The sequence below is a fragment of the Phoca vitulina genome, unplaced genomic scaffold (assembly GCF_004348235.1).
Source record: "Phoca vitulina isolate PV1807 unplaced genomic scaffold, GSC_HSeal_1.0 scaffold74, whole genome shotgun sequence".
In the NCBI taxonomy this organism is placed as follows: Eukaryota; Metazoa; Chordata; class Mammalia; order Carnivora; family Phocidae; genus Phoca; species Phoca vitulina.
Window position 1 is genome coordinate 6,101,630 of NW_022589777.1, and position 19,036 is coordinate 6,120,665.

Consider the following 19,036-nt stretch of genomic DNA (forward strand, 5'->3'; position numbering starts at 1 on the left):
GCGTCTGGGCTTCTAAAAAAACACTTGGGAGTTATCAGCATTTTGGTGGTCATTAAAGCCCTGGGCATGGGTGTGACTGCTTAAGAAGAGTCTGGAGTGAAGAATGAAGGCCGAGAGCTGTACCTTTGAAAATTCCAACATTCATTTATTTTATTTATTTATTTATTTAAAGATTTTATTTACCCATTTGAGAGAGAGAGAGCGAGAGAGAGAGAGCATGAGCAGGGTGGGAGGGAAGAGAAGGGGCAGAGGGAGAAGCAGACTCCCTACTGAGCAGGGGGCCCCATGTGGGACTCGATCCCAGGACCCTGGGATTATGACCTGAGCTGATGGCAGACGCTTAACCAACTGAGCCAACCAGGTGCCCAAAAATTCCAACATTTAATGGCTGAGTTGAGGAAGATGAGCTTACAAATGAGACTGGAAGAAATGGCTAGACAGGTAGGAAGAAAACCCAAGAGACCGTAGTTGTCACAAAAGCCAACAGGAGAGGTGTTTAAAGGAGGAGAGAGTGGTCATCAGTGTTAGATATGACTGAGGGGTCAGAGAGGTGAAAATTAAACATATCTATTGAATCTATTGACAAGGAGACCATTGGGGACCTCAGCAAGAGCTTTATTGGTTGAAGGACAGAAACAGAAGTCAAGTAACTACTTATTAACGTTCACAAATGACCCATTGTGAAGGAGATGAGGATAAACTTCCAATCTCAGCAAAACACATAAATTAACTTTACATCATTGTATATATTGAGTCCTGTTACTTCCATATGTTTCACCGAAGTTAAGTATTATGTAGTTATGGTACTTAGAAGGTCCTGTCATCATTTTATGGATGTGAACTTGGTCAAACTTTTGAAAACTACATAGCTAGCAATCTTCGGAGGCAGGACGGCTGTAGGTCTTCAGTGCAACACACTGATCTTTTCACTGCACTATGCTCTGGGAAGATGTTTCTTTGTTCAAATCATTCTTGAATATTTTGCTTTGTTTGTGTGTCGGTATTTTAATTTTAGAAGATGTCTTACGAAGTCAGGGAGCTTATCTTTTATATTTGGTATTAATATCTATTTCAAGCATGTATTATTCCATAATTTACATAATGGACACTTAGTTCTTTTTTATAGTGATCATATATAAAATACAGTATTCCTGCTACTTGGCGCTGTGTTTAAAAATATGGTTTTGAATGCATAAAATGTTTAGAATTTGAAGTCAAATAATGGTTGAACTGAGTATAGAAGGTATGTCTAGGGATTATTTCTTCATAATAGTGATTCTTGATATTACACCTTTCTCTAAAATGTAAAATTAGCATATTCTTTAACTTGCTTTTTAGACTGGACTACAATTCTTTTTGTTTTGAGATTTAGTGATACCCTCTCTGACTTTGGGATGTCAGAAAAATTAAAGTTAAAATCATAGTTTGTAAGATTTTCAAATCTGTCTATTCCAATTGAAGTGCAGGACCCTAAAGCTTCCTAAACGGAATGATGTGCAGCTTTTCTTTTTTTCTTCAGTAAGAAATAACAAATTTCGGTTTAGAATAATAAACTCTGCTCTTATATAACTTTGCCTGTTAGATTGTATAGAGTAAAACACCATGACTTGAATATATTATCCAAATGAAGAAAGATGATCCTCAAATTTCCAGTTAAGCTCAGTCAAGTCTTTTCATTAGGGTTTGGTTGCAAGCTATATAGTTTCTCCTGGCTCTAATTAAATCATTTCCTTTTGGTATAGATTGTTTTCCTGAAATTTGAGCTGCCTATCATGAGTCTAGGTGAAAGATTTAATAGTTTTGACTTAATTTGAAAGGTCTCCATGTAAATCTGGGTATGGAGATTCTGTATTATTAGTAAATTAATGACATTTTTGGTTATGATGAAAATTTTGACTCCGTATACAATTGGGATTGGTTGTAAGACCTTCTTAGTTCTTAGCAACCAGAAGTAGAATTCTTTTGTCTATGGTGGTGGGAAAGAGTGGGGAATACAGTAGGATGGAGCAGAGCAGAGGAAACACTTGGTTGTAATCTTGTCACTTGGCTCACTGTAGCATGCAACCCTAGTTTTCTTTGGTGGGTGAGTGAATTTCTATCACCCAACTTTTTCCCAGATGCCCATGAGAATCACTGCTACTTCTCATTGCCTATCTATTCCTTCTCTGGCATATTAATAAAAATATTTATAACCCTGATATACTGGAATTAAAAGATTGCAATTTCCCTGCCTTAAGTAGTGGTTTAAGCCATTAGAAATAAAAGTTATATATTATGCCAAATGAAATAAGTCAATCAGAGAGAGACAATTATATGATCTCACTGACATGTGGAATTTAAGAAACAAGGCAGAGGATCATAGGGGAAAGAGAGGAAAAAATGAAACAAGATGAAACCAGAGAGGGAGACAAATCATAAGAGACTTTTAATCATATGAAACAAACTGAGGGTTGCTGGAGGGGAGTGGAGGGATGGGGTAACTGGGAAGGGTATGTGTTGTAATGAACACTGGGTATTATGTAAGACTGATGAATCACAGACCTATACCCCTGAAACAAATAATACATTATATGTTAATTAATTGAATTTAAATTTTAAAAAAAGGAAAAAAAAAGAAATAAAAGTTATACAAATAAATCAAGCAGTTTCCAAAGTGGGGAGAGAATTTGTCTTTTGTCACCAACTGCATCCATATCCCAAAGTGGCAACCTGGTAAATGTCACTGTTCTTGATCTTTTATTTTGAGAATTAAAACATAACACTCTAAGGGCACCTGGGTGGCTCAGTCGTTAAGCGTCTGCCTTCGGCTCAGGTCATGATCCCAGAGTCCTGGGATTGAGCCCCACATCGGGCTCCCTGCTCCACGGGGAGCCTGCTTCTTCCTCTCCCACTCCCCCTGCTTGTGTCCCCTCTCTCGCTGGGTCTCTCTCTGTCAAATAAATAAATAAAATCTTTAAAAAAAACAAAACAAAAAACAAAACAAAAAAAAACATAACACTCTAGGGGCGCCTGGGTGGTTCAGTCAGTTAAGAGGCTGCCTTCGGCTCAGGTCATGATCCCAGGGTCCTGGGATCGAGCCCCACGTTGGGCTCCCTGCTCAGGGGAGAGTCTGCTTTTCCCTCTCCCTCTGCCTGCCTCTCTGCCTACTTGTGCTCTCTATCTCTCTGTCAAATAAGTAAATAAAATCTTTAAAAAAAAATAAAACATAACACTCTTGATTTGCAAAGAGTTCCTCAATGGAAAGTGTTTTTTTTTTTTTTAAGATTTTATTTATTTATTTGAGAGAGAGAACGAGAGCACGAGCTGGGTGAGGGGCAGAAGGAGAGAAAATCTCAAGCAGATTCCCCACTGAGCACAGAGCCCAACACGGACTGGATCACACAACCATGGGATCATGACCTGAGCTGAAATCAAGAGTCAGATGCTCAACTGACTGAGCCACACAGGTGCCCCTGGAAAGTACCTTTAATATATACACATCATTGGGTTTGGAATGGAGATGTCAACACAGACTCAATTTTCTGTGTTTCTTTTTTTTTTCCAGGTTTAAAATTTTTTTATTTGTATATTAATAATTGTACATTCCAATAATTAAAATTGTTGGAACAAAAAAATGGCACTGTGGTTAAACTGCATTTTACAGCCTGCAGGACACTTTGGACCAGCTTCATTTTTACTCTAGATTTCACTGTCCTCCCACCCAGCTTCTTCCTTTACCAACATGCCAGTTCTTTTCCTTCCCTGCCAGACAGACAGGCAGATGGGAGAGGCAAGCGTGGTTTTCGTTGTCAGTAGTTCTGAATTCTTTGATGTGAAAAAGGGCAGCACAGCCATTTAAACTTGATCCAACTTCTTTGCATCTGACAAAGTTAAACAGCTAAAAGAAGTAAGAAGGCAATGCTTGTGGAATGTACCATGCATATTGGCTGCACATGCCTCATTAAGATTCACCTGCTTGCTTTTCCTGTTCAGTTGTTTCTTTGGAAGGCAGTGGATTTTTCTCCTGAGTTTCTGTCTTCTTCAATTTCAATTTATCAAATTTCTCACTCTAAGCCATATTGGGTTTGTCAGACTTAGTTGCAGAGGAAGGGGAGTGAGGCGCATGAGCCAGCGAAGTCCATTCTGCAGTGCCCACTGCCAAGTCTCTGTATTTCTAAATATTGGTTATACCTAGAGTATACCTTCATATCCCATATTTAACACTAGTTATTGGCAACTACTTATTTTTCTTCCACAGTTTTTTTTTGGGGGGGGAACACAGCTCGGAACAAGAAAAACATAGACCTCTCTCTGATCATTCAGAGCAGATAGTGAGAAGTCTATGCACTGATTCAAGACCTTGCTTGGGTCCCTACCCTAAGGTCTGTGGTTAAATACTATTGTTTTAGAGATAATATTAGTATATCTGTTGAAATAAAAAACACAGCAAGTCAGAAGCAGTAAATTAGGATTAGGTAGGGGTTCTGCAGAGCACTAGCAGCAGAGAGTGGTGACAGCTGGTAGTCTAACATTAACAAATGAGAATGAAAAGCAAGTCAAAAATTAAGCAAAAATATGGTGATCATTTTGCAATATAGACAAATATCGAATCATGTTGTACACCTGAAACTTATATAATATTGTGTCAATTGAATCTCAATTAGAAAAAGAATATATTGTTTTATAGATTTAGTAATGATGTTCTATGGACATAAGACATTTAAAAAATATTGAAGGCTATTACATGCTACTCACTGTTGATAGTACACAAAGATTCAGTGCACCAAACAACTTAGGTTCCTGCTGTCGTGGAGTTTATCATCTGGGCGGGGTTGTGGAGAAAGATCACACACACACACGCACACACACATACACACACACAAAATCTCTTTATGAGTCTCCATAAATGCTTTTTGAATGGGTCATTAAGAAAGGCTAGGGTAAGGCTGTCATTGAAAATGGAGAGATAAAAAGCTTCCAGGACAAACAGAAACTAAAAGAATTTGCAATCACCAAATCAGCCCTACAAAAAATATTGAAAGGGGTGCTCTAAGCAAAGAGAGAGCCCAAAACTAACATAGACCAGAAAGGAACAGAGACAATATACAGTAACAGTCACCTTACAGGCAAAACAATGGCACTAAATTCATATCTTTCAATAGTTACCCTGAATGTAAATTGGCTAAATGCCCCAATCAAAAGACACAGGATATCAAATTGGATAAAAAAGCAAGACCCATTGATATGCTGTCTTCAAGAGACTCATTTTAGACCCAAAGACACCTCCAGATTTAAAGTGAGGGGGTGGAAAACCATTTATCATGCTAATGGACATCAAAAGAAAGCTGGGGTGGCAATCCTTATATCAGACAAATTAGATATTAAACCAAAGACTGTAATAAGAGATGAGGAAGGACACTATATCATACTTAAAGGGTCTATCCAACAAGATCTAAAAACTGTAAATATTTCTGCCCCTAATATGGGAGCAGCAAATTATATAAGCCAATTAATAACAAAATCAAAGAAACACATCAACAACAATACAGTAATAGTAGGGGACTTTAACATCCCCCTCATGGAAATGGACAGATCATCTAAGCAAAAGATCAACAAGGAAATAAGGGCTTTAAATGACACACTGGACCAGATGGCCTTCACAGATATATTCAGAACATTCCATCCCAAAGCTACAGAATACACATTCTTCTCTGGTGCACATGGAACATTCTCCAGAATAGATCACATCCTGGGTCACAAATCAGGTCTCAACCAGTACCAAAAGACTGCATATTTTCAGACCACAATGCTTTGAAACTTGAGCTCAATCACAAGAGGTAAGTTGGAAAGAACTCAAATACATGGAGGCTGAAGAGCATCCTACTAAAGAATGAATGGGTCAACCAGGAAATTAAAGAAGAATTAAAAAAATTCATGGAAACAAATGAAAATGAAAACACAACAAAATCTTTGGGAGGGAGCAAAGGCTGTCCTAAGAGGGAAGTATACAGTGATATAAGTCTTTCTCAAGAAACAAGAAAAGTCTCAAATACACAACCTAACCTTACACCTAAAGGAGCTGGAGAAAGAACAGCAAATAAAGCCTAAACCCAGTAAGAGAAGAGAAATAATAAAGAGTAGAGCAGAAATCAATGAAATAGAAACCAAAGGGACAGTAGAACAGTTCAATGAAACTAGGAGCTCATTCTTTGAAAGAATTAATATGATTGATAAACCTCTGGCCAGACTTACCAAAAAGAAAAGAGAAAGGACCCAAATAAATAAAATCATAATGAAAGAGGAGAGATCACAACACACAGAAGAAATACAATTATAAGAACATATTATGAGCAACTATATGCCAACGAATTAGACAATCTGGAAGAAATGGATGCATTCCTAGAGACATATAAACTACCAAAACTAAACCAGGAAGAAATAGAAAACCTGAACAGACCCATAACCAGCAAGGAAATTGAAGCAGTAATCACAAATCTCCCAACAAACAAGAGCCCAGGGCCAGATGGCTTCCCAGGGGAATTCTACCACATTTAAAGATTCTGAAACTGTTCCAAAAAATAGAAACGGAAGGAAAACTTCCAAACTCATTTTATGAGGCCAGCCTTACCTTGATCCCAAAACCAGACAAAGACCCCACCAAAAAAGAGAATTACAGACCAATATCCCTGATGAACATGGATGCAAAAATTCTCACCAAAATACTAGCCAATAGGATCCAACAGTACATTAAAAGGATTATTCACCATGACCAAGTGGGATTTATCCCTGGGCTGCAAAGTTGGTTCAACATTTGCAAATCAATCAGTGTGATACACTACATTAATAAAAGAAAGGACAAGAACTATATGATACTCTCAATAGATACAGAAAAAGCATTTGACAAAGTACAGCATCCTTTCTTGATTAAAACTCCTCACAGTATAGGGATAGAGGGTACATACCTCAATATCATAAAAGCCATCTATGAAAAACCCACAGCAAATATCATTCTCAATAGGGAAAAACTGAGAGCTTTTCCCCTAAGGTCAGGAACACGGCAGGGATGTCCCCTATCACCACTGCTGTTCAACATAGTACTAGGCATCCTAGCCTCAGCAATCAGATAACAAAAAGAAAGAAAAGGCATCTGAATCAGCAAAGTAGTAGTCAAATTCTCACTCTTTGCAAATGATATGATACTTTATGTGGAAAACCCGAAGGACTCCACCCCAAAATTGCTAGAATTCATACAGGAATTCAGTAAAGTGACAGGATATAAAATCAATGCACAGAAATCAGTTGCCTTTCTATACACCAACAACAAGACAGAAGAAAGAGAAATTAAGGAGTTGATCCCATTTACAGTTGCACCAAAAACCATAAGATACCTAGGAATAAATCTAACCAAAGAGGCAAAGGATCTGTACTCAGATAACTATAGAATACTCATGAAAGAAATTGAAGAAGACACAAACAAATGGAAAAACATTCCATGCTCATGGATTGGAAGAACAAATATTGTGAAAATGTCTATGCTACCTAGAGCAATCTACACATTCAATGCAATCCCTATCAAAATACCATCAACTTTTTTCACAGAGCTGGAACAAACAATTCTAAAATTTGAATGGAACCAGAAAAGACCCTGAATAGCCAGAGGAATCTTGAAAAAGAAAAGCAAAGCTGGTGGCATCACAATTCCGGACTTCAAGCTCTATTACAAAGCTGTCATCATCAAGACAGTATGGTACTGGCACAAAAACAGACACATAGATCAATGGAACAGAATAGAGAACCCAGAAATGGTTTCTCAACTCTATGGTCAACTAATCTTTGACAAAGCAGGAAAGAATATCCAATGGAAAAAAGACAGTCTCTTCAACAATGGTGTTGGGAAAGTTGGACAGCCACATGCAGAAGAATGAAACTGGACCACTTCCTTACACCACACACAAAAATAGACTCAAAATGGACAAAAGACCTAAATGTGAGACAGGAATCCATCAAAATCCTTGAGGAGAACAAAGGCAACAACCTCTTTGACCTCGGCCACAGCAGCTTCTTCCTGGACACATCGCCAAAGGCAAGGGAAGCAAGGGCAAAAATGAACTATTGGGACTTCATCAAGATAAAACAGCAAAGGAAACAGTCAACAATACCAAAAGACAACAGACAGAATGGGAGTAGGTATTTGCAAATGACATATCAGATAAAGGGCTGGTATCTAAAATCAATAAAGAACTTATCAAACTCAACACCCAAAGAACAAATAATCCAATCAAGAAATGGGCAGAAGACAGGAACAGACATTTCTGCAAAGAAGACATCCAAATGGCCAACAGACACATGAAAAAGTGCTCAACATCACTCGGCATTAGGGAAATACAAATCAAAACCACAATGAGGTACCACCTCACACCAGTCAGAATGGCTAAAATTATTAAGTCAGGAAACAACAGATGTTGGCGAGGATGTGGAGAAAGGGGAACCCTCCTACACTGTTGGTGGGAATGCAAGCTGGTGCAGCTACTCTGGAAAACAGTATGGAGGTTCTTCAAAAAGTTGAAAATAGAGCTACCATACGATCCAGCAATTGCACTACTGGGTATTTACCCCAAAGATACAAATGTGGCAATCCTAAGGGGTATGTGCACCCCAATGTTTATAGCAGCAATGTCCACAATAGCCAAACTATGGAAAGAGCCTAGATGTCCATCAACAGATGAATGGATAAAGAAGATGAATTCCTAGGGAAGAAACCAGAGAGGGAGACAAACCATAAGAGACTCTTAATCTTAGGAAACAAACCGAGGGTTGCTGGAGTGGAGGGGGATGGAAGGGATGAAGTGGTTGGTGATTGACATTAGGGAGGGTATGTGTTTTGATGAGCGCTGTTTATTCTGTAAGACTGATGAATCACAGACCTGTACCCCTGAAACAAATAATACATTATATGTTAATTAAAAAAAAAAAAAGAAAAGGCTAGGGTGAAATAGGTGATGGGGATTAAGGGTCGAACTTGTGATGGGCACCGGGCGTTGTATGGAAGGGTTAATCACTAAACTACACCGGAAACTAACATTACACTGTATGTTAACTAACTGGAATTTAAATAAAAACTTATAAAAAGTCTAGATTATACTTGGCTAGTTCTATTTATAGGATAAAAGGAACTCTGTCACACTTTTATATAATTTATAGAATTTCCTTTATAGAATAAAAGCAAATATGTGATAGAGTTCCTTTTATCCTAGAAAGATTTTATTCAAAAATTTATTGTTATTATTAAGTACATTTTTGGAACTTAAAAGGGTGAGCTTTAGTTACTAGGAAAATTAACTTTGGGGAATGACCTTACTTTCTGTTAATTCTAATTAATTAGGAATTACTATTATTTGATTCTGCATTTAATATTTACTTTTTTATTTACTAGCACTAGATTCTGTCACATGAGTGCTTAAATAAATTATTTTTTATTTCCTTTGAATTTTAGAAGTCTCTACTATCTGGGCAAATGTGTCAGAATTTGTGGAACGGCAGCTATCCCTACACAAGGTAAGATTTATACTTTAAGTTTAATGCAAGAGTCCAAACAACTTTTCCTCCTTAGTCTTGTATAAGTTTGCTGTGAGCAAGATAGCAGACTTTAGGGCCATCCAATTTAACTTTCAGTCCTGTGATTTTATGATGCTCCCACTTATGACTTATGGATAGTAGATTTAACAAACATGGATTTTATTTTTAGGTAATGAATTCGTAAAAGTTCTGCTCTTCTAGTTGATACCAAGATCACTGACTAGTCTGGCTATGTGTAGAGGAACTAGATGAACTCTGTTTATCTGTGACCTGATAGTTCCTGGCATAGTTATAGAAGGATATACTGCTTCCTGTTTTGCCTCCTTACAGGGAATGGGTTTTAACTTAAATACAAGAAGACAATCAGGGACTGAACTCATCTTGCCAAAAATAAGAAACTGTGCCCAGCCTTGAGTTTGGATGCCATAGAACTGGACAGATATTTGAGGAATCTGGGGGGAGCTGGGAAACTGTGGAACTTATAAGCTACTCAGAGGTCCCAATATGACAGCCCTTCGGCCAAATTCATCCTTCAAACTTTTGTTTGGTCTGATAATTTGAATTAGTCATCACCACCTAAAGTTTGGAGAGTCTATATAATAAAGTTTTGCATCTCTTTCTCTCTTTTCTTGAAAAATCAGCAGATTTAACAATACCAGTTTTCCATTCCTGCATGATGACACTTGGCTGGAGCCAACAATGGGCTCTTGCCTTTGAATGGGATTTGTACTTTCTAGCCACTGCATTCTCTGGTTGGCTACCTTCACTCCCTTGCATTCTTTCATGGTGCCTGTAGGCATTTGTAACCCTTGAGGTATGATATTTCCAGGGAGACAGAGACCCAGTTTGAGAGCCAAAAGCATTTGCTTTTACCCATCAGCCAAGATCACTACACTGCAGCATATGCCTTGGATGCTGGATTGTCTGATTTTAAATGAGAGACAAAACCTAAAAGACAGAATGAGAAAGCAGAGATTCTTGTGGCCTCTTAAATTCCCTCTCTCTAATGGCAAATGATAAAAATTTAGAATTTCACACAATTTAGGACAAGAGGAATCTTTTTTTTTTTTTAAAGGATTTTATTTATTTATTTGAGAGAGAGTGAGTGTGAGAGAGCATGAGGGGGGTGTTGGGGGGTGGAGAGGCAGATGGAGAGGGAGAAGCAGATGAGCAGGGAGCCCAACGTGGGACTCCATCGGAGGACCCTGGGGTCATGACCTGAGCCAAAGACAGACGCTTAACCAACTGAGCCACCCAGGTGCCCAGGACAGAGGAATCTTAAAAATAGATTAAAAGTAGCTATGGCACCTATACAAGTTTTCTTAGTCCTCACAGCCCTTGAATGATAATGAAGATGGGCGATCTGATGTCAGAATCATTGGAGATCAACATATTACATTTATATTTATATGGAAACTTAGAGTCATAATGTGCTATAGCTGTAGGAGATTGTAGGGATCATTGACTGTTTAATGCTTAATTCTTTCCATGTTTTTTGGATAATGGTACTAAGGGTTATTTTTCCTTACCCCTTCAGTGAATTCTGGTTGTTACTCTTTTTTTCCCCTCCTTTTTTCTTTCAGGGGGTTCAGATCCCAGGACTTGGAATTTTCACTTTCATGAGACAAAAATTTGAGGTGGGAAACAACAAGTTTATTCTGATTCAGAGGCCCATATTTATCATGGCGGAGAAGTTAGTACAGATTCATGGACTCAAGCAAAACAAAATATATATTCCTGGTAAATATCTTCAACATTTAAGACCTTCTCAGAAAGTAACTGGCCTGGGGATGAAAATGAAAGGGCAAAGTCTGTTCATTTGCTGCGTTACTGGTTTCTGATTTGAGGAACTCTCTTTTCACGTGGTCCCTTTGGAAGAGTGGGGGGCCAATGCAGGAAATGATATACAGTCTTCCTGCAGGCCATTTTAAACCTCAGTGGCTTAAGAGGCAGGCGTGGGAAGACTTGATGTGACATCAAGGCTAATTTATATAAATGCCACATTACAGAGTTGTGCAGACTTTATTCATTTTTTTAGTCCTCAGAAGTTAAATGGTTATATTGAAAAAGTTAATTAGGGTTTCTGGTTAGAATTATAGTCCATATTAGCTATGAAAAAGATCACTAACTGTTTCTATCATGTGTAATCTAAATTATTAAAATTTAAAAGTGAGAAGGTTAGTAATTCCATAGACTTAATGAACACCTTGTATACCTCTCACACCCTAAAATCTTCTTTCCTCCTACCCTCCTTCCCCCGCCTTCCTTTCTTCCCTCTTTCCACAAATATTTACTGAGGCCCAACTATGTGTCAGGCTTTGTTCCAGGAGTTTGAGATATAGTGGTAAACAAAACAGGCATGACACCTGACACAGGACGCTTGCTTACATTCCAGCTTTGGTGTGTGGACTTAGTGACACCTGCCCTGGTTACTTAGGGGCCTCTGGGGGCTTCCTTCCCAATTTCTGGGCTGTGTTCCTTTTGACCTTCCTTATTATCCCCTATTGCATCAGACTCATACATGGATAAAGAGAGACAGTCTATCCCCAAAGTCAGCAGGTGAAAAGGCTAAAATTTGTCTTTATGTGAACTTCCCTGAAAGTTAATTTTCAGAGTAACTTCCCACCAAAAAATGAAAGATTGGAAAAACAAATACCAACAAATTATACTTAGAATTCATTATGCATATAATCTGTATGGTATATTTGATTGACTTTTCAGACATTTTTACCTATAGTTTTATGGACATATAATATCCTAATTCATCAAAAACCTACCAAATAAAGTGAAAATATAGCCAACTTTTTTTTTTTGACAAAAGCATTTGCTCCTTAGAATTAGCTTTCCATCTTGGATCTCATAGTATACTCCAAAAAAGTAGTTTAGATCCATAGTTAATTTTTTTTTTACAAGGTTGAAGAATTAATTATTTTTTTATAAGTTTGAAGAAATTTCAGAATTAAATATATATGCTTGAGTTAATTCACAAGAACAATTCTGCCTAGAGTTTAGCTTTGGAGTTATGATTCTTCATCATTAATTAACTAGGTAACTAACTAAACATTACACAGTGATTCTTAAAGATTGTCAAGATATGATCCTTGCTTTGAAGAGCTCAGAATTTAGCATGGGAAATAAATATATAAGCAAATGTTGCAACATGATTAAATGCTGTGAAAGCAGCATTGATCAGAACTGGATCAAGTGCTAGGGGAGCTGAGAGGAGAGCATCCCTAACTTTGCTCAAGGAGGGTTGGGAAGATGACATATACCAGGAGGTCTTAAAGGTCTTGATAGGACTTTTTGGCAGAGAAGCTATGGAAAATATTTCAGGAACAGTATGAATAATTCAAGAACAAAAGAAAGAGTAAAACCTATTAAGGAAGTAACGAGTACTTCTGTATGACCAGGGCATATGATTGTGGAGGCGAGTGGAGGGAGGTAAGACAAAAATGGTTGGTAGCAGTCAAATTGTGAGGGGCCTTTGGCAGTATGATAAAGACTTTGGAGTTCATCCTACAGGCAATGAGGAGCCATTGAAAGTTTTTGAGCAGGGAATTGTATGTACTAGTCCAGTTTTTAGTTTAGGAAGATAGCTCTTTTAGTTATAGTAGTTTTGGGGTGCCTGGGTGGCTCAGTTGGTTAAGTGCCTTCAATTCAGGTCATGATCCCAGGGCTCTGAAATCAAGCCCTGCATCGGGCTCCCTGCTCAACAGGGAGTCTGCTTCTCCCTCTCCTTCTACCCCTCCCCCCCTGCTTGTGCTTTCTCTTTATCTCTCAAATAAATAAATAAAATCTTTAATTTCAGTAGTTTGGTGAAATATGGTAGAAGCCTGAATGAAGGCATTGGTAATCAGGAGGAAGATGAAGGAGTCAATTTATGACATATTTCGTATGGAGAACTGATGGGATTTGGCTGCCAGTTGAGAGTGGTAGGTAGCAAGAAGAAGGGAGGTATTTAGCGTGACTCAGATTTCTTGGAAAATAGATGTACGTTCTTGTCATTAATGCCATAGGGAAAGAAGGGGGAAGGCAGGTTGGGGTGGCAGGTAAAATAATGAGCTCACTTTTGGACATGTTAAATTTGAAATTCCCGTAGCGATACTTAGGTGGAGATAATCCAAAGCTCAGGAGAGGGATGGAGACTAGAGGTCAAGATTTGGATAAATTTACTTAGGAGAGGATATGAAGTAAGGGGAGGAGACAGACAAGGACAAAGTCTTGTTTAAAAAAAAAACAACAATGCAGCAATAAAACACCATCTTATCAGAAGTAGAAGAGGAAGGAAGTCAGCAAAGGAGACCAAGGAAGAGGAAATTGGAGAACCAAGAATAGTGCCATGGATACAAGAGCAAAGAGAGGGCATGGTCAACAGGAGTTACAGAGAGGTCATGAGAGTAAGATTTACAATGTATCCATTCTCTTGTCCATCATGAGTTGATACTGTCCTTACTGAGATAAGTGGGCTGGAAGACAGATTGAAGAGATGCATCGGACGAATGGGAGGGGACAATCTAGAGGCAGGCAATAGAGCATTTTCTTTTAAGAAATTTACAAAAAATAATAAATAAAATGGAAGAAGGTGGTATAGAATCGCCATTAAATTGTGCAGAAGACTATGGAATGATATAGGGAAGTTTGTGTCTTGTAGAGATATTAATCCTCATCAGCCAGCACTATTGGACACTTGAAAAGCTGTAAAGTAAAGCTTGCTGAATGAATGTTTAGAATGTTCTTATCTTCTTCCTATCCTGTTCCTCTATTAGTGGATCTTGTTTACTGCCTCTTTTTGGATTTATCCTCTTGATCATTTTTGTTATTTACCCCCTTTTCTGACTGGCGGTCTGTTCTAGTGGAATAGACCCTGTGCTTATTTTTATGCTAGGTATAACCATATTCCTCTGCAATATAATTTATGGACTTATTAGGGAGGAAAAGCAAGTTATCCAGTCTGATACCCTCCGTTAAGAAACACTTTCATTTGAAGGTAACTTCTATTGAAGATGACTCTTTTCAAAACAGTTGGCATTTATAGATATTTATAAACATTTAAAAACGGTTTGATAACTGGAGGAGATAGGCAAATATTGTGACAGTATGTCCTGAGAGATAAAGGGCTGAAAACTTCAGAAAACACTCTGATGAAGAGATGCAGTTATTTATTACTGTGTCTCCAAGATAAAACCAAAAGCTTGTCTGGAGTACTGCTTAGAAAGCTAATTGTTCTTATTTTGAGCAAAAAATATACTTTTAGGGAAAATTGTGCCTATTACTGTCTATTGATAGGGTACAACTAAGGGCACATGGACAATTCTATTTTTCAGTACTGAGAATTAAATAATTATTTGTGAGTGTATATGATATGTCCTTGTTGTAATTTCCACTTCTTTTCCCCCCACCCTGTCTTTTTCTCCTCTAGGTGATATCCCAGTTGTTCCACTTAATTTTGTCATGATATCCCTGGAGGGTCCATTTAGCAGGGATACAGTGGAAGGATGTGTGAAGGAGACATTGCTTTTTTTATCACGATCAATTTCCATCAAACAAAATGTAGAATTTACTTTCAAAGGAATCGGGGTCCTTGTGATTAGAGGCAACAAAGTGAAGATGAGATTTTATAAGGACTTCCTTTGTTCAATGGATGGAAGTGGGGCTTTGGCAAAAGCCCTAGCAAATGTAAATTAAGGTTTTCCTTCTCTAAACCCCTCTCCCAATCGTAGCTTTGAATTAACTGTGTGTCATTAATTATTAAGAAAAATTCAGATTGAAGTGTGCCTGGGTAGTTCAGTCGGTTAAGCGACCAACTCTTGATTTCAGCACAGGTCATGATCTCAGGGTCATGAGATCGAGCCCCACATTGGGCTCCATGCTCAATGGCGAGTCTGTTTGAGATTCTCTCTCTCCCTCTCCCTCTGCTCTTCCTCCTGCTCGCATGCACACACTCTCTCTCTAAAATAAATAAATCTTTAAGGAAAAAAAAAAAGAAAAATTCAGGTTGACATATTTTAAATGGCACTTACCCCAAGTGAAAAGAAGTGGTTTTTTATAGATGATTAACTCTGACAAAAAGGTTAGAAGGGCAAAGAAACTTTAAGTTTTGAGTCAATGCCAACTGAAAAATATAAATAGTAACAGAAACTCTCATAATTCTGAATATTTTATAGTGCCTTATGGTTTAAAAATTCTTCCACATATATTATTTCATTTGAGGGGCAAAACTTTATCAAACTGGCATTATTATCATCCTGATTTTATAAATGAGAAAAATGGGGGTCAGATTATGTGGGAAGACTGAAATCAGGGTGCTAATAAGTGGTAGAACCAGAATTTCTAGTCTTTTTTTTTTGCTGGTTATAGTATTTTAATGAAAGCCTACAATAAATCGAGTCATGGAAATGTATCTTTAACTTTTAATTTGCCATATTGTGGAACAAATTTCATAACTGACCCCATCATTGTTAACTATTCAGTAACTTGTATGACCTACATGCTAAGTTGGACATAACAGAGTTTAAGGAGCTAGTGAACTAGTCAGTCAATGGGACTAACTGAATGCTTAATGTGCCCTAGGTACACATCTGGGAATGAACAAAGTTGGTATAAGTGAATTAGATTATCATAGAATGTTATATAATCCTGTGTCCCATAGAGCAAAAGCCTGATTTTTAAGTGAAAAGGCTATGAAATGAAACTCTATAAATATGGTCAAATTTTACCCTCTAATTTCTTCTTTCATGGAGCTCTGGGGTGGGGACTTTAAGAGCTGTGCATAATGAGGCATTTGGTTGTTTTCTCCACAATCTGGCCTCACGCAAGATTTTAAAGAGGGGAACCGACCCTGTGTGTGTAAAGTGGAAACACACACAGGTATAACTCTCTCTTTTCCATGAAAACCTACCAGAAGCAAGGTCAGAGCATTTGCCTGTCTCTAATCTTCAGTGATTCTATGGAACTTTGTAGCTTTAATAATGTGTTTATAAAAGAGGAGAGCATTTTAATTGGCCTGCTGTACTCTAAGACATAACTTTTAAGGAGCGTTTTCTGGAAGTAGTCTGGAGAGAGAACCTATGAAAAGAGGATGGAGGCCAAAGCAGATGGAGGACTTCTAACCTTTTTGTCAAAGAGTTAATCATCTATAAACAAGTATATCACTCGCATGGACAGAGGCACAAAGCACACAGGCCTGTTAAAGGGTCTGAGAAGTCTGGCTACGAAGAAGCCACTTTAGCTGCCTGAATCATGAATCCGGGAACTTTAGGTTAATCCAATACTTGTTAACATCTATAAAACACACTTTAGGAAATTGCTGTAAAGTGGTGAGAGTGATTGTTTTTCCCCTAAATGTCCCATAACTTAAACCTGAGTGCTGTCCTGCAGAATGATTCTCTTGGGAAGCTGTGGGTTTATTTCAATGATGCTGCTTTTGCTGGAAACATATTTAAAACCTCTTTTTGGAAATTCCCTTCAAAGCCTTTTGTAAACCATGTCATTAATCCCAAAATAATTTTGTATGTTATTCTATACTAGTATAATGTAATATTGTGATTACTATATAATGTAGTAATAATTATAATAGCTGCCATTTGTTGAGTGCTTATTCTGTGCCAGCCACTTACATACAGTACCTCATAAAAATCCCATGAATTAGATCCTATTGTTATCCCCATATGCCCAGGGTCTAAGGCTACATAAATGTTAACAGTAATGCGGATGTGAACATGAATCCATCTGACTTCAAGCCCTTCTCTTAACCACCCAATTTTAGAGTTATTTGAGTCAAGAGTGAAATTAGCGTGCTTGCTCATTTTCCTGATAGTTTCTATTAAGTTGGCTCTCCCCTTAAGGATATGTAAAGGAAGCCATAAACTCTGAAGGCAATTTCCAAAGAGGAAATGGTTTGAGAAAAGGCAGCATCAGTGGCATTGGTATGGGACTACCCAGGTGATAAATGAGATAATTCTTCATTGGATTTTAAGCTCTAGACTTTAAGTATTCGAAAAAATAACAGTAGAGAGTACCATGGTATCCTTGCCTCTGAGACAGCCTATAGCTTAGATTTGTCTGTCCTGGACCACCGCCCCAGGTGTAACCCTTTTCTGTCTCTGTCCTTCAGAGGCCGGACACTGTGGACTCCGTGTTGTCTAGCAGAGAGATCTTAGGGAAGCGACCCAACAGTGTGCTTGCATTTCCAAGGTCAGTGCTTTGCTCCACAGGTTCCTCCAGGTACAGCAATTCTTGATGATTTACTAATGTGATTGGGCCGTGTTTCTCACCTCTTCTAGCTCATGCTCCTTTTAGAGTTCTCTCTCTCTCTCTCAGTGCTCCAGCAAAGAAGAATTTAATGCATACTTTCTGTAGTTAAGATAGAAAACAATGGGCAGTTAGACTATTCCTTTTTTATTTTATTTTTTTCTGATAATTCAACGATTCTAAACATCACTTGGTGCTCATCCTGATAACTGTACTCTTAATCCCCTTTATCTAACCATCCCCCCACCCACCTCCCCTCTGGAAACCACTAGTTTATTCTCTGTATTTAAGAGTCTGCTTTTTTGTTTGTCTCTTATTTTCTTTGTTTGTTTGTGGAACTCGTAAGTTCCACATATGAGTGAAATGATATGGTATTTGTCTTTCTCTGTCTGACTTATTTTACTTAGCATTGTACCTTCTAGGTCCATCTAGACTATTCATTTTTTAAACTACTCTTAGTTCCCTGGAAATTCTGATACTACCTCCCATCAACTTTAGTCTCTGCAATATTAGTGCACTTCTTCTCATCTGCTAAGTTTTCTTCTACCTTCTATCACTTCTCTGACCTAGCTTCCTCTTTCTGCAGTCTAGCCCACCTCCTGTCTAAGCTCTGGTTTTTACCTCTCAAGCAGTTAGAGAGACAAGTGGAATAAAGGAACAACTTTATCTCAAGAGTGCCATGGGCGTTACTGGTGGCTGCTGCTAACAATGATTATAATAATGATAATGATAATAATAATATAATAATAATAGAACACTTACTACTGTAGATGTCAGATACTGTTAAGCACTTTCTCAATATTATTGTACTTAATCTTCACTACAACTATTTGAGGTATGTATTATAATTTTATCCATTTTATAGAGGTCCAAAATTAATTATAATTTTAATTCTTTTTTTCCTTTTAACAAGTCAAACAACATGATACTGTATTAAGAGCACTGGAATAGGAGTCAAGATATTGGGTTTTATTTCCAGTGAGTGGCTATCACTCACTCATCGTATGCCCTTAATCACGTTCTTAATCTTAATTGCTGTGCCTTTAACTACTATGCATTTCAGGTGGAGGAAGTTTGGAGAATACAACCAGCTTCCCAGAGTGTTATTTTCTCATGGTTTTTGAGTGTGGACATCCTCTTGTGTTCATTGGATTGTTGATGGAAGGACTGTATGACATATACCTCAGCAAAATCAGTGTGAGGACCAGAATAAGCATTAGAGATTAGTCCA

At 37.9% G+C, this 19,036-nt stretch overlaps 1 protein-coding gene and 1 pseudogene across 2 annotated transcripts in view; one reads left to right on the top strand and one right to left on the bottom strand.

Annotated features, from left to right (window-relative positions):
* CCDC81 (coiled-coil domain containing 81) overlaps positions 1-19,036 on the top strand; it is a 43,095-nt gene that overhangs the window by 1,809 nt on the left and 22,250 nt on the right. For both annotated transcript variants that reach the window (XM_032393505.1, XM_032393506.1), the window contains exons 2-5: positions 9,473-9,534; positions 11,139-11,295; positions 14,975-15,231; positions 17,669-17,748. In XM_032393505.1, the coding sequence (XP_032249396.1) occupies positions 9,473-9,534; positions 11,139-11,295; positions 14,975-15,231; positions 17,669-17,748 (556 nt within the window). The remainder of the gene's footprint in view (positions 1-9,472; positions 9,535-11,138; positions 11,296-14,974; positions 15,232-17,668; positions 17,749-19,036) is intronic.
* On the bottom strand, positions 3,651-4,187 carry LOC116625168 (annotated as a pseudogene).